The following is a 24,020-nucleotide window of genomic DNA, read 5'->3' as shown; positions in this document are numbered from 1 at the left end:
ATCATGGGATTTTTTAAGAAAATAGTACATTTGTTTTCATGTGTGTCTGTGAAGTGGAGATTAAAAAATAATATAATAAATAAAATAAAAGCACAATGTTAGGTCTTATTGCTAATAAATATTTTTGAAGGTTAGGTTATATATGAAATAAAAAAGAATACCTTGAAACATTTAATTCTAAATAATTATTAAACAGTCAGTGCGGCTTTTGAATTTTTATTTTTTAGATTAAGTCATTTATTTATTTATTACAAATGCCCAGAAGATTGGCTATGGACGCCATTAGTTCTCTAGCCTTCCAGTATTGCTGAACTTTACAGTTTAAAAACACAAGTGCAGAGCACGAGTCAAGATGAGTAGCATAAAAATTTGATGTTGTCCGCAGAGAGGATATAAGGGAGAGCCACAAAGCCCAAGCCAATTAAAGTATACGGGCAAACAGTCATGGCCTGTAATAAAGCGGAAACGTGCCACAGCTGCACTTGTAGGAAAATCTGGGATCAACTGTGTATCCTCAAGCAGTGAGGCCTATGACTTACCATCAGAGTCACACAGTGCTCTCTTCTTTGTCCTGGAGGCACGTCTTCTTTTTATCATGAGTTTGACTGAATGAAATGAGAAGCTTTACAAAGGTCTCTGGGGGATCCTTGCACCCGTTTTGGCCAAAACGTCGGCAGCTTCGTTCCCAGGAATCCCGCAGTGAGCTAGGATTCACTGGAAAGAAACAGATATTGACGTTGAGAGCTCTCTGCGCTCCACTATGTAGGTATTATCTGTGTATCGTCTATTTTCAAGAGACTGAAGAGCAGACAGGAGTATGACAAAATAACCGCTCTGCAGAATGACGAGGGGCGGATAGCCAGTTGCTTTAATGTGATATAAATAGCCTCGATTTCGCTATCGTGATGAGTGGAATGAGCACCTGTTGGTATATATATAATGAAAAATGATCACAACGCACACCGGCTCCCGCTCCGTTTTCATCGTTAGAAATTGATCTATCTGTGTGGACATGTAACCATGTGTCTCTAGGGTATTTGTTTTCAATGGTAGATAAAGCAATGGCACGAAGCTGTTGTTCGCTCATATGACACTCTTATTACCCTGCATATCTAGCTTCAGACACACAGAGATCTATCCATATACCAAAGGGCTAATAGGCCTACAGAGAAGTTGAGGATTGAGATGGACTTTCATGTAGGTGACAGCAGAAATAAGCATATTGTATAAACCCTTTTTGAGCTTTAAGATTTAAGATTTCTTTCTGCGTTGGTGTCTTAATCCCTCCAAAAAGTATTGTTGGGCAGGCGAATCAGCTTTTCATAAAGAAGGACTGCATCTCTTTCAATTATGTTTCTTATTGGAAGTCAAACACTGCATTTCTGGAATAGTAGTGGTTCTTACAGCGCCCGTAACAATACGGAGAGCTTGGCTTTGGACAGCTTCAAGTTTTTGAATAGTACTAGTAGCAGTAGAGGCCGGAACTTCGTTGCAATAACTGAAGCTTGGCTGAATGAAAAGCTTGAAGATGGTATTTAAAGTGTCTCGGCTGCAACCTTTTCCCAAGTCACCTATATATTAGGATTAGTTCTTGAAGATGCTAATAAAATTAGGTGTTTTAGGTGCATATCAGTTAAACTTTAACGATATTCTGATTTTATTATGTTCACAATAGAAAACATTTGTTCTCAAACATATTTTAGTTCAAACTTAGAAGAATATCTGATAGCCAAATCGTACCAATTTGGAAAATTGCTTGTTCGTACAAATTTCTGAAATTCAATATAATTTCGATCACTTGCAGTTTAAATACGTTCCATGTATTTTCTTTTTAGTTTAGTATGGTGCTATAGGTCAGTAATGTTGATTTGGATTTCAGGTGGGTAACAATTAACGTCTTGCAGAGAAATTTAAAACAGACATGTGAAAAACATCAGCACTTTTTTAATCATCTTGAAAATCACCTAGCACTGAATGAGTCCTGCAAAAGGGATACTAAATTTTTTAATTTATCATAATTCGGAATATTATTGACTTTCGTAGCTAGGTCCTGCCTTAATGTGAAATGTGTTAATCGTTTTCCTACAAAATCAAGATAAAGAAGTAAAATAATTTTCACAAAAGAAACTATATGACCAACTTGGGTAGGAAAAATACAATCTTTTCCCTGTAGTCTCAAATTTGAATTATTAAAATGTCCCATCATATCGGTGAGAAAAGCTAAAGTTCCTTAGTCATTCTTAAGTAGCAAGCACTAGCCTGGCAATTAATTATTTTCTTCCAGATATTTTAAAACACAATCCCTTAAATTCAAAAATCCCCTAAGTGCACTTACTTTGGAAAGCCAGCGCACACTACAGTGAAGGAGTAACTCGCGATCCTCTTCCGTTTCTTCCGGCAAAAGCTCACGAAATCGATGTTGATTCAGAGCTGGAGCTCATATTTTGTCGATACAGCGCACTGCAGGGTTAACAACAGAAGACAAATTTAAATTCTTGGCACAAACAGCTTCTTGTTGGATTATAAAGTGATACTTAAAAATTTTCTTCCCAATAATTTTCAAGCATTGTAAAAAGACCTTTTATTCTGCCAACCATGCACAGTACTCCATCTGTGAAAACATGATCTAATTTTGACCACTCTACTTTGTTAATTTCAATTACATTTTAAAATTCTTTAAAAATGTCCTCACCTGTAATTAAAACAAGTTGGCGCAAATCAAGACGTTCTTCTACAATATCAAATTTGTCGTTAATGTAACGCAGCAATCTGTGATGGCATAGCTTTCATTCAAAGTTAATGAAACGTATTTCGAATATTGGAGTCCATAGACAATTTGTGTGCCAACATCCTGCTCCATGTCATCTATACGATGTATGGTGGTATTTCTAAACTTTGAAAGCAAGTATTCACACTCACACTTGAACTGCGATTATTTAATATTCATTGAATTCACCCAGCGAGAGTACAAGGAGATTAGAATAGATGGAGTAAGCATGACATCACAAAAATGAAGCCAAGATAATGTCAACAAGGTGACGTCACGACTTATCATGGCCGCTCTATAGCGTACGGATAAGACTTCGAAACATGTTGTTAAGTAAAATTACGCTGACTTTGAGAGCAAATATCAACGTCCGAAGGCTCAGAAAGATGTCTTCATGCATAATTTGCATAAAATACCATTGAAACTTTCAATGGTCTTCCAGGTTTTACCATGAATACATTTTTCTTCACCGTAGTTACCATTTACATATTTTCATGTACCTAGATTTTATTAAATTTGAAACAGTTATTTGCAGTCCTTGCGATTTCCCTATATACTATGCAGAAAATCAATTATGTTAAGTATTAAAATTAGAACGGGAGACTTACAGACGTTCATTGATGTACAGCTAACATATAGACGACACCAATTAGAATGTAAACAAAACCAACCAAAAGTTAGCTTATGGCAGAGGCCATGATAAGTCGTATCGTTATACCGTAACGTGTTTGCCTTCATTTTCATTGCACGGGACATACTGAGAAGATACACTTACTTCATTTATTCTAACCTTCTTAGCGCTTAGCCTAAATTTTCACCGATCCGTTTTTCCCCTGTTTTCCTCGACGGCGTGCGGCAAGGGAAAAGAGGCCTCAGCCAAGGACATGATGGCATTTCAAGATGGCTTTGCCTCAGCCTCCTTCTCCCCGCTGCGCTTCTTCGCGCTATGTCTGTAGTGATGGTATAGTGAAAATCTTCAACTTGCAAAATTTGACTGGCATAATCAAGAGAACTGTGAGCTCAAAACAATAGAGAATGGTTCGATTAAACTTAATTTTGAGGCAAGTACCTTCATTCATCAAAAAATGATGTTTTTCGGATAAGAATTCGTCCTGCTATTGTGTACTCAGGCCATACTCTGTCATCTAAAAATAAAGTAGATGTAATTTAGGGCAGTTTCTTCATACTTAAAAAATAATCTTCATAGATTCAAGAACAGATCAGCAGCAGTGAATTTTCCGTGTTCAATATTTCGTCGACAGTTTATTCAGCATGAGCATTACACATAGACACGTATCTCACGATCGTCAGTGTGTAATTTGGCTACGAACAGAACTGTTAAGGACTATAAGAATGATGGTGGAATCTGTTTTGTCTCTTAGGAAATATTTCACATAATCATGGTAATTAATTTAGCAGCTGCTAAAAAAAGAAAGTAATCACACATGTGAAAGTGAGATATTAGTTATTGGCACTATACATATAAGGAGTATTTACAGTTGTTATTTTAATTCGCTAGTAATATATTAAAAAAAGATAACATTTATAATAATTTTAAAATCGGGTTATTGTATTCTATACAGTTCGATATGTTTATTTTAAGATCAAGTGTTTATTGGAAACATATAGTGATTTGCATTATTAATTAATTTTGGGTTATACTATAATGTTTTGAGCATTAATAACATTATATTATGTCATTTGACACCGTAGTCGCTCAGACGGTATAGTTAGGGAGCCTACTACGGTACCGAAGGGGCCGGGTTCGAAACCCGGAGAAGACATGGATGTTTGTAAATGTATAGTGTCAGTGCGGCATGTCGGTACTCTAAATATGCGGCGACCCGATAGTCCTCTCGTGTGGATTGGTGGGAGATCCCCCCCTCGGGGTGCACTTTCTCAAAATTGGGGGGGGGGGTGGAAAATAGAAGTCCAACCTCTCTTCGGTGTAGGTTCTGGCAACCATTGTTCCATATAATATGGACAAGACAATAACAACAACATTTGATTCTATTATAAGACAGACAAAGCTATTTTATCAACCATATTTTTGACATTTATATCACCGATATATTGAGCAAATATTAGAGAAGGCTATTTTTGATATCTCCTCTTCGTCAGAGCAGGGTTATTTCTTGCGGGCTAGCAACAGAGAAAGTTCGAAAGAATTCTTCACCATAGTTACCATTTTGTCATTTCTCTTCTGGAACAAGTATTGTTGGGCGGCTAAAGATTTTTTCCTTTATTGATAAATTCCGTTCGCAAGTGCTGTCTGACAGGATATTTGCTGTTGAGTTGTTTGAAATATCGGTCCGGGTTAAATTTTTTTGGCCCTGTTATGCAAATTCCAAATATTAAACAAACAGGCTTGGAAGCGTTTTGATGCATAAACCAAAATTGTTTATCCCAGACAGTTTTAAAATCACAAATTGCAATATCTCTTTATATTTTCTTTTAATGTCGAAGGTTTTCTCGTTCACATAGTGAAACGACGCTCAACACTAAAATCTAAAAATAGTGTAAAAAAAAAAAAGCTTAACGTCTTGCTCGGCAGTTTAAAATCAACTGAACCAGACAGCCAGACCGTCGCACTAGCATAACAAAATCAAAGTGTGCAGTGACTTTTGCCACTTTTTTGTGTACATCTATTGTTTTTCTTGCGTCTCTCGTAAACCGTTACTTTTCTTTGACATGTCATCTATTGTATTGACAGCCAATAATATATATGCAATATACTTTAGATTTTGCGGATTGTCCTTAGGTGGCGATGCCCACTCACATACATCCCAACGCTATCGGCGAAAGTGTGTAAAAAACAAGCACGAGCAAGGTCCGGGCATGGTCTAAAAATCGATTTTTTTGTTTTTTGTTTTCAGGTTTAATTTCAACAATTACCTTGTGAAATTCGTTTTGCGTGTGCATGCTCGAAAGCATCGTTTCTGTTGATTACTGGGATTTTTTTGTTTCGCTCGTATTTTCGTGCATATTTTTTCCCTGATTAAAAAAAAAAATATTTAAAATTTTAGGAGTAAAAAATTAAAAAAGAACACAAGTATTAAGCGCAAGAACATTGTTTCAATATTAAACCAAAAACTTAGTATTAATCGAAATATTTTGAACATGGCGAATCGACAACAATATTCGCTGAATGGAATTGGAGCGCAAAGCGCTAGTGATATTATTAGACAAACAAACCAACAAAAAAATAATTCGTGCGAAGATAGAGGCCTTAAAAAGAGATTGTGACAATGTAGCAGGTCCTTCTAACTGAAAAAGAGCTCAACAAATAAAAACGTAAGAAAACTTAGATTCATCTATGCTGACATGGACATTACAGTCATGTGTTGTGCAAATGCAGGAGAAACACATAAAATGAAACTTCTTGGCGATTGGAAAAGCAAAGATGCCTCGATCATTCTGGCGTACGCAAAAGTAAATATCTCCCTGTAGATTATTACAATTAAAAGGGGGCAGGGATGAGTAGAGAGATATTTAAAGACTGCTTCAGGACTAAATGGGTTTCTGAAGTGAAGGATTTTTTTATAAAGTAAAGGGTTACTAGAAAAAGCAGTGCGGTCATTAGACAACGCATCTCCTCATCCAAATGAGACCATTTTAAAAGCAACGAACCGTCTAATGATGGCTAAATTTTTACCACTAAATATTACCAGTTTAATTCAGCCGATAAACCAAGGTGTAATATCATCAGTGAACTTCACAGTTCACTGATGATATTACACAGATGCGGAGGAAGATGATGATTAAATGAAGTTCTGTAAAAAGTTGACAGATGCCATACACGGAGCCATATACATATACTGTTATTAGATGCCATGTACGCAGTAGCAAAAACTTAGTCGAAAATAAAAACAATAACAATGTTTCGGTTACAGAGAAAGATTCTTCTTAATACAGAAATCAGAGATTCATTTAATTGTGAAGAAGTCAAGGCAATAGCTGAGATTGTACTCCAAAAAATAAAAATTCAAAACTCTTCGAAAACGTCGATTGAGAAAACATCGAGGAATGGTTCGGTGGCGATTCGACTGATCCGGGTTTTTTCAATGCTTGAATGATGCGGATATCGTTTCAAATGTCGAATGAACAGAAGATGCAGAGCGTGATATTGAAAATACGTGCGAAGAAGGTACTGAAAATTACATTAGTCAGTAATGACTTGTAGACTGTACTGACTTCTGTTGGATTTCTTTGACCAAAGGGAATTCGAATAGAATGATAAAAAAATTTCCGCACTAGCGGTCGAGCGGTAAAGTCGCTGAACACTAGTAGTTAGGCCAGAAGTTCGAATCCCAGTGAACGGGCTGGCTGCACAGGCATTTTCATCGTCTTCCCAATGTGTTACGTGTATATGAGCCAGTTTCTCTTAGAAAGTGCTCCACGAAGGCATTTTGTTTTCAGGCAGATAACCTTCGTGTTCTTTGCCATAGTTAAATAAACCAAACCAAAGGTAATACAGCACTTCAAAAAATACGTAGTAAAATTCGACAAACGTTCAAATGTTCTCAAAGACAAAGTTAAATCATTTATCATGTTTAAGAAATAATCACATAAAACATGCATGAAAATTTGTTTGGATTATCCTTGTATTTTATGTATGCGTGACCTGCTTCATCGTGACCCACATAATCGAGAGTAATGTGAGTGCGTGCGCATGTGTTTTACAAAAAAGGGGATTTTTCAAAATTATATTATAGAATGTTTTGCTTCAGATGGAACAAATATACGAAAATGGCGACTATCTTCATATTAAATAATAAAACTATACCTAAATAAAATTCAAAAAGCAAATCCTTTAAAAAAATCTGAAAAATTTCAGATTTTAAATTACGTCCAAAGGGGCGTTTTTTTTAACGTTTTGTGTTTTACCTTTATTTATTAAATATCATGTTCTTTGCACTTAAACCGAAAAATTCAGTTCAACAGCAATGTCGCAAAATAATTTTAAAATGAGCATATTTTTAGAATTTCCAATACACTGTTCCGCGCGCTAAAGATAAAAAGGTTCCCACCCCTCGTAGAGTGTTGCTATTGCTCGCTTTTAAATCGTTGAGTTTGTTAATCAAAAATTCGTTAAAGTTTTACAAAATGTGAAATCAATGATAAAACAAATTCCAAATTTGGGCTTTTAGATGCTCATATTCGCAGTAGGATTACGTTATTGAAAATTGGATGGCTCTAGGTACCATTGCTTTATCGCAATGCGAGAAACATACATACATTTATGCAGATTCTTCATTATTTAATTTCTTCAAATATATAATGCAGGTCGATAGTATTTGGTGGAAACGATTTGAAAAGTGATACAGCCTTTTAAAGTTTTCAACGCTAAATCGCAAAACGAAAACAACAGTTCTTCAGGAACAAAGCCCCTTTGAACTAATAAGTTTCAATAAGTTTATGGTTAAATGGTAAGTCTACTTTAAGAAGTACGCAGTCTAGTTAAAACAATAATTTATTAAATATCAATGAGAAAACAAATCTGATCAAGAGAATATATAAGCATTCAGTGTATAAAAAATAAACCCATAAAATATTCTTTCACTGCTAACCACTTATTTTTAAGACTGGATTTTATTCAATTTGAGGGCATGTTGAACAGTTTCTCTCGTTACTATTTAGCAAATTCAAAAATGGATGTATTCATATCGTAACAAAGCCCGAGGATAAAAGCACCGCCGAGGCTTAAATGCGAATAATTTCAATACGGTATAATTTTTATAAAATTTAGTTTCATATAAAATTATTTTTATAAAATTAGTATTTAGGTTAAATTTCATACTACTAGATCTCAGAGAAAAAATATAAGCCTCACTTTGCAGTAAAATTTCTATATTTAATCCAAAGATGCATGTTATATTAACATAAACCTATCTATTAAACAAGCAGAAGCGTGTTCAGGAAGAGCTGGGCTACTTTGCTTCAGGAAATTTTGGATTATTTAGTGTTAAAACAGCACAATGCTGAAAAAAGTTGCCTTGAAGGCTGAGATGGAGATATCCCACAAGGATATCCACTAGGAAGGTAAATATTTCACAAGAATGAAGATATTTCTCCACCTAGTTATTAATAATCATTGCTCCTCTATTTTATAATATTATCTTAGAAGTTAATTAAACGTCAATAATCGGATCGAAGTCGGGTTATAAGTCAGGAAATAAATGTTTACAGAATAAAAACAAAACAAAAATAGATAAGAAGAATAGAAAATATATCTTACAGTTTTCTTCTGTATGGAAAGTGTAAATATCAGTCTTCTGGCCAGTATTTTCGGAATTCCAGGCATATATTTGTAATTCGTAGTCAGTATCCCCAGTTAAATTTGTCAAAATCTCGCAGACACTTGTCTCATGATTGCTTGTCACATTGAAGACAGACTGGTTTGTAATGCCCTTTGGATTATGAATTAGCACATAATCTGAAGCAAGTCCGTATTCTGGGGCGGACCAGCAAACAACAGCCGACGAAAATGTGATGTTCGATACTGTGACGTTAAGTGGTGCTGAAATTGTGAAAAAGGCTTACTTTTCCATAGTTATAAAAAGAATAAAACACATAACTCAGATTATAACCTTTTAATTAGTTTATAAGTTAATCCTTTTCATACTCAGTTTAAAACAGAATTATATATGGAAGGATAGATTATAATTCTTTAAATAAAATGGGGAATATTTTGGATTGGATAAAAGCATTCCTGACAATATTAATCAATAACAGGAAAAAAGAGGGCAGATCTACTGTTGAGTATTGGCGAATATATCTTTCAAATCAGTTCAAGGTAGTTCAAGTGAAAAATATTCTATAAATTTTATATCTATATAAAAAACACACATTTACATAATTTGAATTTTCTATTCTCATGCGCCAGAATATTTTGGTATGTTGTCTCATCACTCTGAAATGTAACTTTCTTTTAAAATTGAAAGTTGATTTTTAACAGAATTTAGTAAAATCATTGCCTTTAGATTTTCCTTAATCTGATTCCTTAAGCAGTGATTAGTATACTACCTCAGTGGTGTCAGATTAAAACATAGGAACGCAGAGCAGTTATTTGCATTAAGAAGAAAAAAAAAGCTAGTTCTATGATGAATTCTTGAGTTATACTACCTCAAATTCTTTTAAAATTAAGATGCATTATACATTTGATTATGTACAAAAAAAATAGATTTCATAAAGTTAGAGATGTTGAGAACCTGTGAAATTTTTATCAACTTCGATTATCCAAGCCTTTCAAATAGACGGGAAGAAAATGTAATAATTGCGTATTTACCCACTACTGAACAACTTAAACCAATTATTACGTGCATTCTACAGAAAGATTAACTAAAACGTTATGAAGAATATTTTCTCCGTTAAACAAATCTTTTAAAGATTAAGTGTGAGAACAGAGTATGCGAACTAGATTAATCAGATGGGAAGTACACAATTTAAGAAAATCATTACTAAAATGCCTGAATTAGTTAAGATAGGTCCATTCCTTTTACCAGTGAATGGTAATGAATCAGACTGGTATTATCAATATGTATATGTCTTGAATAGCCATCTGAAATAACACAGCTTGCTTATCTGTTGTAGCTGTTACACACTTTAACTAGCTTATGCAGCCTAGAAAACTTACTTTGCAAAGAATATGTACTTAATCAGATTTTCTGCATTATATATAAACAAGATTCCATCTAAAATAGCTGCAGCATATTTGTTAACAGTATTTATAATTTATGTTATTTTCTAGGTACCCATCAATGCAGAAGGTGAAAATTCTGAATTTAGAGGTATTGATCGAGATTTCAAATTTCCGCACTGAAAGAATTTTCCTAGAGTTAGAAAGATATTAAGATACCGAGTCTTCTGAATCTAAGATAAACGTTTCTAATGTACATTAAACATTAATATTTCATAAATGACTTTTATATACACTTGGTGATTGATGATACACTTGATGAAATGTTGATTTGTTAGAAAATTAACCTCTGTCAGTTTGATAGACCAGGGATGGGCAAACATTTTCAGCCGCGGGGCAAAAATTAAAAGAAAAAGTTTGGAGGGGCCAAGATAAGTAAGTTTTTCTAAAAATTTAAAAACAATATACAAGTATTACAAGTTATGTGTGTTAATGAGGTGAATGAAATTGCGATTTCATTTTTAAAAGTTCCTTATATTGAGGTTCGAAGTGAGATGTACTGATCCTAAGGAACGAGGCTAAATGCCCATTTGTCAGTCTATTTCTGAAATAATTCTTTCTAATGTTTATAGTTGAAAACACTTGTTCACATATATAAGATGAAGCAAACATAGCACTGATTTTTCTGGGCGTGAGATATTAAATTTGAGTAGCTTACTTTCGATAATGATTTGTAAAACTCAAACTTTGGCATATTTAGAAACAACTGCTTGAGATGATTGTTAGTTTGCAAATCAATTAATTCAAGCTGCAAATATGATCTCACTGCTTCACAATTTAAGTTGAAAGCCATGGTAAAAATATCCAATTCTGTTTGAATGGCACTGAAATCTGCGTTCGAACTCAAAATGAAGTTTTTTTCAAGCCATCTTCATAATTCTTAAGCTTCTCTTCATTTACTGAGGGTATTGAATTTAACCTCGGGAAACGAGACAAGTCGTTCTTAGCTAGATGCCCAGCAAACAAATTAAGTTTTATTAAGTTTTAAGTTAAGATATAGTTTTATTAAGTTTTAAGTTAAGATTAAGTTTTTTTCTAAGAGGTCTAATTCTAATTCACCTGTACTGGATTCCCATATGTCTGCTCGAGGAAGAGATAACGCTTGTTGGCGCCAATCTACAGCTATAACTAACAAAAAACGTTCGCTTTTTAACATTTTACCGATTGAAAGCTGTCTGTGATTGCGATTTCTGTCGATTTATGTTTTGTAGAAAAAAAATAGAGAAATTAAAAAGATCATCAGCCCTTTGAAAAAAAGGAAGAAAAATATTTAAACAAAGTATAAAAGGAGATGGATATATACTTCTTTTAATTTGCATCGGACCTGCAAATTAAAATTTTATCAGCGGGCCGGATAGAAACTTCCGGCGGGCCGTAGTTTGCCCATCCCTGGTCTACACTCTATGTCGTTTTGATATAAACTACCAATAACTGGAAACAATCTGCGATTTTTAGATAAAGTTTTTCTCACACTGAACTGTTTTTACTTAAAAATCATCCTTCGGTAATAAAAGAATGTTTTATTATAATAAAAAGGTATATGAATTTCTGTAAAATGAAAAAAAAGTCATACATTTAAATACATTTTCACGTTCACATAAAAGGGCTAGGCAAGTAAGTAAATATCAAACCGAGAAATAAAAAATTGGTTGTGTGAATACATCCAGTGTGCTGACAGAATCTTATTGATTAAAACTTTAATGGAATTCCAAGAACTTTAAAAAAACCGAACGGAACTTTTTATGCATACTTCTAGTTGGAAATTAAAGATATAATTTGTTTTTCAGCTCTTAAGTTAGTAATTCATAAAGATTAATAGAATTTGGACTTTATGAAACGAAATATCTGTTTATTTTTTACCATGGGAATTATTTAATATGTTAAGACATTTTTCAAGAACACTTCACAGGTTACACACTCATAAGACAGTTACTAAATTTCGAAAAATTAGCCTCCAAAAATTTTTACTATCTTCTCTGTAATGGGTGTTAGGTGGTGATGTGGCAAATGTACAATCCACTTATCAACTAAAGGTAATGAAAATGTTTTCGTTTACGGGTGGCATTCGACTTTCGCACATTTTACTTTCACACAATTCGCTATTTCGCACATTTGAAAAAAATCAATCTTTTTAAATTGTCCATGTCGTAAAAATAATCCGCCTTGGTTCAGTCACCCCTAATTTTATTTTTATTTTCTTTCAAGTTTTAGTTTGGGAAAAAATGCCTAATCATACATTCTTATCGAAGGAAGAATCAGTTGCCTCTTAACATAAATTTTCTGAAAACCGATAGGCATGTCTTCTTGGTGGAGATATAAAAGTGAATCCAGTGTTAGTTTATCAAGCAGAAAATTCCAGAACATTGAAAGGGAAAGATTAAAAATTGCTTCCAGTCATTTGGAAATCAAATAAAAAGGCCTGGGTTACTGCATTGATATTTAAAGATTGGTTAACTTTTCATTTCATACCGGCAATTAAGGAATATTGTGAAAATAAAAATTTACAATTTAAAGCCTTATTAATTTTAGATAATGCTCCAGGACAACCAAAATCTCTGCGAAATTGTATACCCGGAAACCAGTGTTGTGTTTCTTACTCCGAAAACTACCTGCCAACCTTGAATCAAACAGTGATAGCTATGTTTAAACGATATTAAACGAGAACAGTAACGAATCAGGCCATCAAGGCAACTGGTAGGGAGTTGGACGCTATATTAAGAGATTTTAGGAGGACTTATAATATACTGAATGCAACAAACAAATATTGGAGACTAGAGGAATAAATAAAAGAGTCAACAATGAAAGATTCCTGGAAACAGTTACGCCCAGAAATGATGAGTGGTTTTTATAAATACTGAAGAAATTCCGAAAACTATCACAAATGAAATAGTTAACCTAATGAATGAATTAAACTTAGACTTCAACAACGAAGATGCTAGAATTCATTGATTCTCACTCAGTATCTTCGTCAAATGACTACTAACTGGGCAACAACAGTCAAATGAAATACACAATGAAAGTGATAAAGAAGTTGATAAAATCTTCAAGCCTTTGACAATCAAAAATACGAATGAAGCCTTCATGCATCTTGACAAGTTTTAGATTATCGTGGAAGAATGTGACCCTGATGGAAATGTCTATCACAAGAACGCAGGGCAACTGGAAAAGACAACATTTTATAGAACTCTTTTATCAAGAAAGGAGAAAAAAAAGGTGGTGTTCAACTAACACATAGCAAGCTTGCATCATGCATGATGCAGTTGACAAATGCTTGATCGACTTTCAGAGCGAAACACGGATCAGAGACTCTGTGAGCGAAACTAGAGTTCAAAGGTTTACCTAGCGACTCTCAAAGTGGAATTTAAGATATTATATGAAGAAGACTTTGAAGAATGGTAGAAAAAAGAAGCTTTAAGTATTCATCATCAAAGCTCAGATAACAAAGCACGGATTAATTTTTAAAATCATAAGAGCCGGAGCCCCAGACAAGGGAGTCAGATTATAAGAATAAAAATAAATAAAATAACGAATAAAAATAATTAATAATTAAAATAGTTACATAATTAAAATTAAATTCAATAAAATTTGAAGAGATAAAAATTAATAAATTATTGAATTAATGATAACTAGTGAAATAACTAATGAAAATACTGGACCTCGTTTTATTTGGAGCTCCGGTTGGAATTACAGACTCACTCAGAAATTAAGAAATAGCTAAGCCGGACTCCGGCCAAATTTAAGCCTTCAATATACAGTATAATGGACCATTCTTTTCTAGCACAACAGTGAATAAACGTAAAACGGCTAAAGCTTCACTAATGAACTAGAGAAAATGTTAGAAACAGTAAAAGAATATGCGAGGAAATTTTAACGGAGATGCATAGCTATGAAAAGAGTCGAATAAGATATATAAGAGTCGAATACGAAAGATAAAAGAGTCGAATACTTTCTAAGACGAATACCTCCCTACTTCTAATTGTCAAGTAAAATATGAGATGGAAAAACAATGAACCCCAAATCCGACAGTTGATCTGTAAGCTGACAACAAATTAAGGTTCTTTTGCAAGCGACAGTTTTCTTTCCGTTATTTGGTTACATCTTTCCCAAAAGTCTGCAGTTTCTCTTTTCCACAAGAAGTAACTAGTGTTGGACATACAAGAGCAAAACGATAACTTCTAGAACTTTCGGGACGAAAAATTTACCGGCTGTCAAAAATTCACTGCACATCCTGGAGAATTAGCCTTTGCCATGTTTGCGGGTTTTCCCCTTTAAAAGTCTATATCTGCTTCAAAAGGTTTGTTTATCAGAGAAAGACGCCATGCATGAAGAAGTTAAAATTTATTTTTAAGGCTTACTTATTATAAAAATAAAATTTCTGAGACCAAAATAGTTCTATCCTGAAATTGTGGTTCATTGGCATAAAAGAAGTTCCAGAACTCTGTTATTTAGGATTTCGGTGCCCTGCAGTTAAAATTACAATTTATCTCAAAATTTGAGAAGTACATGGGGCAAGCTCCGGTGAGCTTCGGCGCAATTTAAGCTCTGTTGCTGTGAAAAGTTGGCAACATACTGCAGAAGTCGAAAGTGACTGCCTGTTACGTTCATGTTAACTTTCATGAAAATCGTAACAGAGTGTACTGTGTGGTTTTGACTTGTTAAAGTTCAAAACATTGGGTTGCTTCTGTTGCTGCTTTAAGTACCTGATCTAACAGAATGCAACTATGTCTAGAGAGGGAAATTGATAAAAATTTAGTCTACTATGCATAAATTCTGTGGGATAAGGGGAATTAAAACTCTGACTATTAACTAATATTAATATTTCTTTTGTATGTGGATGTTCGAGGTCTAATTCGCCAGCTAAAGAACATAAAGTATCCGAAAAGCTTAGTAATCGATTAAAGCTATTTTTATTGCTCTTTTTTTTGCTGGCTTGTTTAGCAGACTGGCACTTGAACACTTTTTTTTTACAAGAATTTATTAATAGATTTAACATGAGGAATGCGAATGCATAATGATTTCCAATGGATTGCATGCTGAAATTAGTTTAATGCATGTTTTAAAATGTCAGGGGAACGGAGAAACTGTGAGAGAGGGAAAAGAGAGATAAATGCAAAGTTCACTGAGATTTTCATAATAGCTAAGGTATTTGTTGAAACCTCTTTCCTCCTGTGAAAAAAAAAAAAAAAAATGTGTGATCGTGTCATCAGCTGAACGAAACTAATAAATGAAAAGGAAAGCAAATTAAAAAAAACTTAAGCTTGCAGAATCATTATGGTTTCTGATGCTGGAGACGTGAAAAATGCCAATGCCCCCACCGAGACTCGAACTCCGGGCCTCTCACATATGCATCGAGTTTGTCTCTAGTTACACTACAAAGACATGCTGAAAGGAGGGAGAAAATACCTTATAAGCTTCGGAATTATTCATGTAAATATCAGTAGAAATAGGTCTGAGCAGGTATTTTAAATGATTAATTTTATGTTTTGTAATAGAAGTTAATTTGAACAACAAAATGTGTCTCCTTTAAGTTTCTGAAGTTAAACAAAGGGGACTGATTTCTCAGTTTCAGTTCATAAGAAACGAAATTCTTAAAATTAAGGCACTTTAGTGAGCTTTTACGATAACATTAGTGAATAATAATTCATCGTCAAAGGATACCTTGAATGTGCTAGAAATATTTTTTAATTAAAGAAATAATTTTAGATTTATGGAAAAGTTAAAAGAAATGCATTTTTTCTTTCAAATATTGCTAGAAAGTATGAAGAAAATCTGGAGATTATATACATGCTTAGCGGATGGATATGAGGGAATTCCTAAATTATAAATAATGAGATAAAACGAAATTCCAGTTTCCTGAATTTTATGTGAGGCATTAAGTCCAGAGTAGTGTACTTAAACAGTGGTTCCCCAGCCTGAGAATCAAAAGATAAGGGATTTGTAAATATTTTTTTAAACTCACATTTGATTTTCTACGAATCTGATTTGATACCTTGACTTGTTCACAAATGGATCAATATATAATGCTTAAGTTCGACGGCATTGGCTATTAAGCGGAATAACCTTTGGGTTGTGCAAGGGAAGATTACGCACACAGAATGGCAGAAAAATGTTTTCAGGCTATTTCTTTTCTTCTCAGAATATATTTAATTGATTAATTAATTAATAATATATAATTCTCACAATATTTCTAAAAAAAATATTTTTCTAGCCAAGCGAACATAAAAAGCAAGCATTGAAATCGATTTGGTGTTGAAGAACGTTTACATATAACAGACTTGCACAAACACTGAACAGAATATCGCTCATCTAGTGATAAAGTAATAACACCATTCCTTCTACAGGCAGAAGCAGCAGTATATATTTAAAATTAGGCAAAAAAAAAAAAAATGTCAGAACTCGGCAAAAAAATGTTTTGTGTAGTAGTAAACGTATTCTACACTTCACAAAATTTTATAATTGCAATTTTTTTATTGTTTTTGTAAATTCGGAATTCTAATAATTTTCATAGCGACATGTAAATATTTTTATATACGAAAATATTTCCTTACTTTGTACTGTTAAGTAAAAGTATGAAGTTAATTATTAAGGGCCGGTTAAAATTTAAAGCATATGATACAGGTCCATGAATTCATAATGTTAAGGAGGAATCACAGGTGTAGTATACTTAGCAATAAGTGGAATTAGCTAGTATTTTAAGTTGAAAATATAACTTCAAAATTTAAACCAGTTTGATGTTAGAAAGGTAGAAAGCAGAAGGTTCTTCAAAGATAACGAAGCAAGCATTTTGTTTAAGAATTTTGTGACACTGCTAGTCTACTTAATTTTATTCACTACTACTATTTGATAACTTTTATCTTCTATTGAAAATAGTTATACCTAGAAGCTTACAGTACTCGAAATAACATTTTTCTTCAAAGATATTTTGTCTTTTGGACTGATAAAAGGAATATATGGTTTAATGTTAAAAATTAAAGTTCCGAAGAATTCTTTGCAATTCTGCCTTTCAACACCTTCTAGATTTTATAACATTTTATTTTCAGCCTTTTAAGACTATTTTTTTCTTTAATTAATAAAATTTGTAATTAACTCCTTAAAATCTCATCAGATACCAAGTTTTAGAGAAATTACAGCATCTCTTGTCAATGGACTTTCATTTAGTACCAGTACTTTTTTAAAAAGAAAACTTTAAAATTTCGCCCTAAAGAATATGAATTTTGGATATGATGTTAGAAAAAGCGAAAGGTAATAAATGTTTCTGCGTTAATACAATGCTGAGTGCTTTTGGGTTGTTAATACAATGCTGAGTGCTTTTGGGTTGTTAATACAATGCTGAGTGCCATTGCAATTTTCATTTCCTGTAGTTTTCTAAAAATCTTGTTCAGCATTTAAATTCATTGAAACCTTCAACAAAATCTGCTGATTTTTAATTTATGATTTTTGATTTCCAACGCCAGCACTTCCGTTTAAATTTAATATAATATTCAAATTTAATTTTTCTTTTCCTTCGTGTTCGCATGTAATGAAAACATTGTGACCAAAATATAAATTTTAAGGCTGTAGTAGGTGAAAAGCTTACATAGTGCTTATGTTCGGAATACTCCAACTTAACATATTTATATTCCAGCATAATATTTCATTTAGTATTTAGCATATTTTAGTTAACAATCTTTCATTCCAGTAAGTATATAAAATTTCTTTTATTATACCATTTGTGTTTTTAATCAAAAATTCATTAAATTAAAGTTTTTCAAAACACTAGTGAAAACAAAATTAAGATTATTAAAGGGATGACAAATTAACTTAGTTTTTAAATGCGTTTGTGGGGGTGAAATTTTAAATGGCCAAATAAATTTAAAAGAAATAGAGAAAGAGAAAGGCTGGGATCGTATATCTAGTCTTTAGGACCACAAATTTTTATATGGATTGTGTTCACCTTAAGTGTTTCGAATGGCTTTTAAGATTATTCCACTTAGAACTTTCTCCCGAATTTTGTATCTTTATTAATATTTCAGAAGCGCAGTAATTTTTGCAATTATACTGATTAGGGCTATTGCGTCTCGTAAATTTCAAATCATATTCTGCTTTTTTAGAAGTTGAAGTGGTGAGTAAAACCTTAAATTTAGGGTTAACATTTAGAGAGCCACGTTTTGTAGGCACTGTTAGAAATATACATTCTGTAAGATTCAACCTTTAAGTTACAGCTAAAAATGAGGAACCTTAAGAACTGGTAAGCGAATAATTGCTTAATTCAAAAAGATAGAAATGTAAAAGTACGAAGGATTAATTACCATTTATTATTCAAAATAAATTTAACAGTTGATTCCTTCTTGGAGTTTACAGCAAAGCCTGGGTTTGAACTCAGGAATACTAAGAAATAAAACTTAACTAACTTAAAGATATACCCGAAGCTATCAAGATTCTAAAAGAGTTGGCGCCTTAGCGCTAACTAAACGGCGAAGCTATCAAGGGCCTAAGGTACGGCCGATCGTAAAAATAGCTTAAAGAGAGTGAGTAGAGTAAAACGCGAACGCGCGCTGCTCAGAATCTCTGTCTCTCTAAAGAAGTCACTAGAACTTCAACTTTAAATACTTGTTCTTCCTTCATTTTCATTTAACCGCGATTCTGAAAACACGTTCTGGCCGTAAATTGTAAGCTGAAATTAAGAAGCGACAGGAACGTGACTTAAACTAAATATTAACTGTTAAAAACTTAGGACAAACCTTACAATTCGAATGGTGTAAATATGAACTTAGGTTAAAGGAATTAGAACATGATGGAAGTGTGGGATATGAAAACTAAAACCGTCTTTCTTGGATGCCAATTTCTAAAAAAAAATGTTTCGTATGAATGGCATTGGACATTTCTTTGATATTTAAAGGGAGGCGTAGCTTATTACGTTTACGTTGTGGATCATTATTTCCTGAGTATTTATGGTGAAAATAAAAGTTAAATGGTTCTTAAAGCTTTCTGAAGGAAATATGTTTGATGGAATAGAGCAAAACAAACGACGGCTTCCTCGATGGAGAGAATCAGTTTGATCGCATCGTTTAAAAACCGCCTGAGATTCTTCATATCCTCCAACAACTATAAATAAGCAAAATTAATTACAGTATTTTCGAAGAAAATGTTATTGCTATGCATTTAAAAGGAATCAAACTTTTAATATTACCAATGGAGATTGCATCGTCCTAAACGCTGAATAAAAATTCTTAGTCATAGCTGATCGGATTGGATATCATAGCGCATAAAAGTGATGACAGTGGGTTGGAAATTACCTTGCGTTTTTTTGAAGTCATATTTCAAGTGCAATATACCATGCGCTAATATCTTTTCAAACCTGCCTTTAACCAAAACTGCTAAAAGCATGTAAGGTATTTATGTTTACCAGTTATTTTATGTTAAGAATCTATACTTTAGATTCTCTCTTTCTGCTTTCTTGCCAGAATGCAAATTTAGATAGCATGTAGTTAAATGAGAGTTTGAGATTGTTTTAATCAGAGCGTGTTCTGCCTGCTGAAGGCCGTGTTACTAGCTCTTGGTCTACTTTTAGCGTTCCTGGCTACAGTGCTCGTTTAAGCTCGCATTTGTGCTGTCCCGCTGGTGTAGATTAAGAGCCAACTTGTGCGTTTAAATATCTCTACGTAGCCTTTGGCTAACAAAGATTTAGTTTTAGTTTAAAATTCTACTTTCCGAGTTCACGCCAGAAATGCTGGATAATTTGTAAGCAGCGGATGTGCCTTCTATTCAACTTATTAAGCTCTTAATAGAAGGGTCCTTTACAGTTTAGTACGTTTCTGTGATTGTCTAGACATAGCCATGAGTCGCTTAAATCTACATAGGAGTGTTGACTTAGTATATGTTATTAATACAAGTGGGACTCAACAAGCAGTCACATATTTGTGACTGCTTGTTAAACTACACTATATTACCGATGATAAAACAGAAAAACTCTCTATAATCTTACCTGATATAGATTTCAGTACTACATTGACCGGAACATAATCCCATCTTTTAGGGGACCCACCGTCTTCTGCGAAAATTCCGAAATGAATTGATGGAGTAGTCTCGTTGATACTTTGGATCAAATACAGTTTGCCAGTCAAGGAATCTAAACTGAAGTACTTGCTAGTTGAATTCTGGTCCATTCTGTAGTAAATTTCGGCATTGTGAGGAGCTGGATCTGGATCTGTAGCCTTAACTGTCAGTACTTGAGAATTCAAGGAAGCCGTTGGATGCAGTTCTATAGTGTAATTCCTCCTTTCAAACCGCGGTGCGAATTGATTGAATTCTGTCACAGCTATTTGTATATGCTCGATCTCTGACAGACCATAACTAACAGCTGCCACCATAACCTAGTAAAAGCGTACCATCAGTCAACAGATGCAATGAAAATTCTTTTAAGGAAAAGTGATAATAGGAATAAAAACGATAACTAAGATTAAAAATTAAGTACCCGGAAGTGTAGTTTTCAGTTTTACATTGAATACGCTTTTAAGCGTAATACTTCAGTTAAAGCAAACTTCCTTCAAATACTCTCTTCGGCGTATTGCTTCAGTTGATACAAACTTGGCTACTTTTTGCTTTATGTTCTGCAAGTGTTCTAATTCTTCGCCCTAATGTACCAAACAGTTAAATTTAATGGTGAATTAAAAAAATATTCAATTAATTCATTGTGTGAAATCGAGCAACCTGTTTTTCCTGAACATTGACGTAGTATTAGACAAATGTGCAGGTATTGCTGAAAGTCACTTGAAGAAAGCATTGGATAATTAAGCATATCAGCAGTCAAGAATTGGATGAAATCAATCCAACGGAGAAACACGTCATGTAAGATCGAAGAGGTGACAATATTTCAGATCATAATTCATTTTTGGAACGAACTGAGAAGGAGTTAAAGCTGGCAATGATGAATTATGATACATGTAGATATATTTATGTCTTCTCTGCGCTTAGATATTCTAAAATCAGCCATTTAGTTCATTTGAACAAGATTTAGGGATGGGTAAAGGTTTTGGAAAAATCATGCCTCATAATCTGATACTTGATGAATTGCAAAATCGTGTGGATATACGAAAAATCAATTTAATTTAGTATTCCAAAGATCCACATTCACTTGAAAAATCGTTCCACCAGATGAAATTAGATCTCATTTTAAGCATAACACACTGGTTGTTAAACGCTTTAAATAAACCAGTGTCTTACCAATATTCTTCAAACTAGCCTAGAGATTTACTAGCCTAGACACAAAAATTCGTAACATAGGTTATAACAATTGGTCTAAATCTTAAACTCACGTATTGAGAATTAAATAAATTAAATTATATTCTGGGTATGCGTCATCAACCGAAGAGACCTGGAACGTTATGACCTGGAAGATTTGTACGCTTAATGTCGTATCTAGTCTCATATAAGTACTTTCTGATAAAAAATCAGTTTTAAAGCATAACCATATTTGCATCAACTACCACATTTTAGCTTATTAATCAGTTTACATTTTGCATATAACTCTTATTTTTGCAAGAGAATAACCTAGAAAATGATTCTTTCTTTTAGACTGAAATCATCAGAAGGAATTCTCGAACAAGAATGAAGTTTTCTTCTATTTAATGATTTATTTAACTAATAAGTTCAGAAATCATGATTGACTTAAAACAGCTTCTCTCAAACGTGATTATTTTAATGAATAAAATTGGTTCAGGTAGCATTCGCTGATCTGAAATTCCTATTTAATTCAAATACTGGTTAACATAGATTTGAGCATATGAAACATTAATTGGATTTTTAAAGGACCATTTTACGCTAAATTTTAATATGGAATTCGCGACCACTGAGAGTTTCTCTAAAATGGTGTTATTTAAGCATTGCCTTTATAAAATATTGTATAGCTTTTGACTTTTAAACTAGAATAACAATTTTATTAACTGACTGAATTTCCACTTTGCCATAGCGTAAATGCACTCGCTTTATAGTAAATAGAGATTGTCAAAACATGTAGTTTTTTATTCTAGACATATCTCTACTTTTGTGTGTATATTACGCTCTTCTTTAATACTTATAGTTTATATGTTTAACATGTAGAGGGAATTAATTTTTCAGTAGCTTTTCAAACATTAATTTCCAATTTTAATGTCCTTTTTAGTTGGCTGCTTATTTACATCCATCTTAACAAGAAGACTTATACACTGAAGTGCCACTGAATACTATGCAAATTTTGCAGCGCTGCGCCGCATTTATTTCCACGTGAGAGCTCTGTGGTAATTGCATATATAGCTCTGGTTATTGTTAATCAGTCGTTTCAATCAGTGTTGCCAGATCTTGAGATTTTGCCAAAATTTGCTACTTTTGACAAACTTGTGCTACTAAAATTTTAGTATTTGCGATTTTGTGAAGTTTTTGCGACCTCCGTCATTTCCTTATGCTACTTTTTGGGACTTAAAAGATTTTTTTAATATATCTTAAAATGCCTTGTAAAACACAGAATTATGTACCTTAACGCTAATATTCATGATTTTAGTGTTCTACAAATTTTGTTTTTAAGACAGTCCCCCCCCCCTCAGTTCTATGGTCATAACGAATCGAACAAAAGAACTTTTATCTTGAGCGCCATATATTGGGTACCCAAACAGAGAAAGAAATAAAATTCATCTTCCTGATTATAATATTGCTAAGAATTAAAGAATAGAAATGACTTAAAAATCAAAGCAACTGCATTTTTCTAAATAACAACACAAATAAATTTAGCAATGAAAGGCTTTTTTAAGTAATCAGAATCTGAAATAAGCCCACCAGACAGAAAGGGAAAACTCACTGAAAAGCATTCCTCAATTAAAAGGTTCCCAATTAAGAAGGGAAAAAAAACTAGATTAAAAAAAATTAACTGCCAACTCAAAAAATTTAGTACAAAAGCATTAACAACCTAAACGTGAGGAATATCTTACAAATTAATTTAAAAACAGAAATCTAAATTAAATGAGAATTAATTACAAAAGGTTTCAATATAGTTTTCAAATTTTCGTTAAAGCTAAGATACATAATTAAAACAACTAAGGATCGAAGTAAGTATGACGTCACAAAAATCACGGGATCTCTGACGTCATTTGCGACTTTTTTGCGAATTTTTGAGTTCTTTTTTGCTACTTTAGTTGAAAATGTTCTGGCAACACTGCATCTGAGACGTTTCCAGGATAGAACCCTCTGTCTCATAATTTTCCTCCGCAAGTGAATCAACTCGTGTCATTCTTCGAAAAGTAGAAGCCTAGAATTACATAGGAGGAAGGATTCGGACGAATTTCTGACTCTCTTTTCCTTTTGTGTTTTCCTTCTTTCTTTTTTCCCCTGCAGATTTAATATTTTTATTTCATTTGTGTGTAATCTTAAAGCATTTGAGAAGAAGTCACAGCTGTTTAAGAAGCTTCTCTCTCTTCTTCATTTTCTTTACAGCTATCACTTCTGGCCTAAAACGATATCTCTTGAAAAAAGTTGGTATATTTTTTAATAATCCCGTAATGACAGTATTCAATGACACTGCGTGCACAGCATTCCAAACGGACTCAA

At 33.3% G+C, this 24,020-nt stretch overlaps 1 protein-coding gene across 3 annotated transcripts in view; it reads right to left on the bottom strand.

Annotated features, from left to right (window-relative positions):
- The window catches only part of LOC118183217 (uncharacterized), a 199,147-nt gene that overhangs the window by 91,796 nt on the left and 83,331 nt on the right, over positions 1-24,020 (bottom strand). For all 3 annotated transcript variants that reach the window (XM_085809965.1, XM_085809963.1, XM_085809964.1), the window contains exons 3-4: positions 20,431-20,818; positions 9,006-9,287 (exon numbers count right to left, since the gene is read on the bottom strand). In XM_085809965.1, the coding sequence (XP_085666091.1) occupies positions 9,006-9,287; positions 20,431-20,818 (670 nt within the window). The remainder of the gene's footprint in view (positions 1-9,005; positions 9,288-20,430; positions 20,819-24,020) is intronic.

Source organism: Stegodyphus dumicola, chromosome X2 (assembly GCF_044657685.1).
Source record: "Stegodyphus dumicola isolate Sdum_Otavi_A_Nest chromosome X2, ASM4465768v1".
NCBI classification, from domain to species: domain Eukaryota; kingdom Metazoa; phylum Arthropoda; class Arachnida; order Araneae; family Eresidae; genus Stegodyphus; species Stegodyphus dumicola.
The sequence above is the reverse complement of the archived record's forward strand: the minus strand, read 5'-3'. Positions and strand labels throughout refer to the sequence as shown.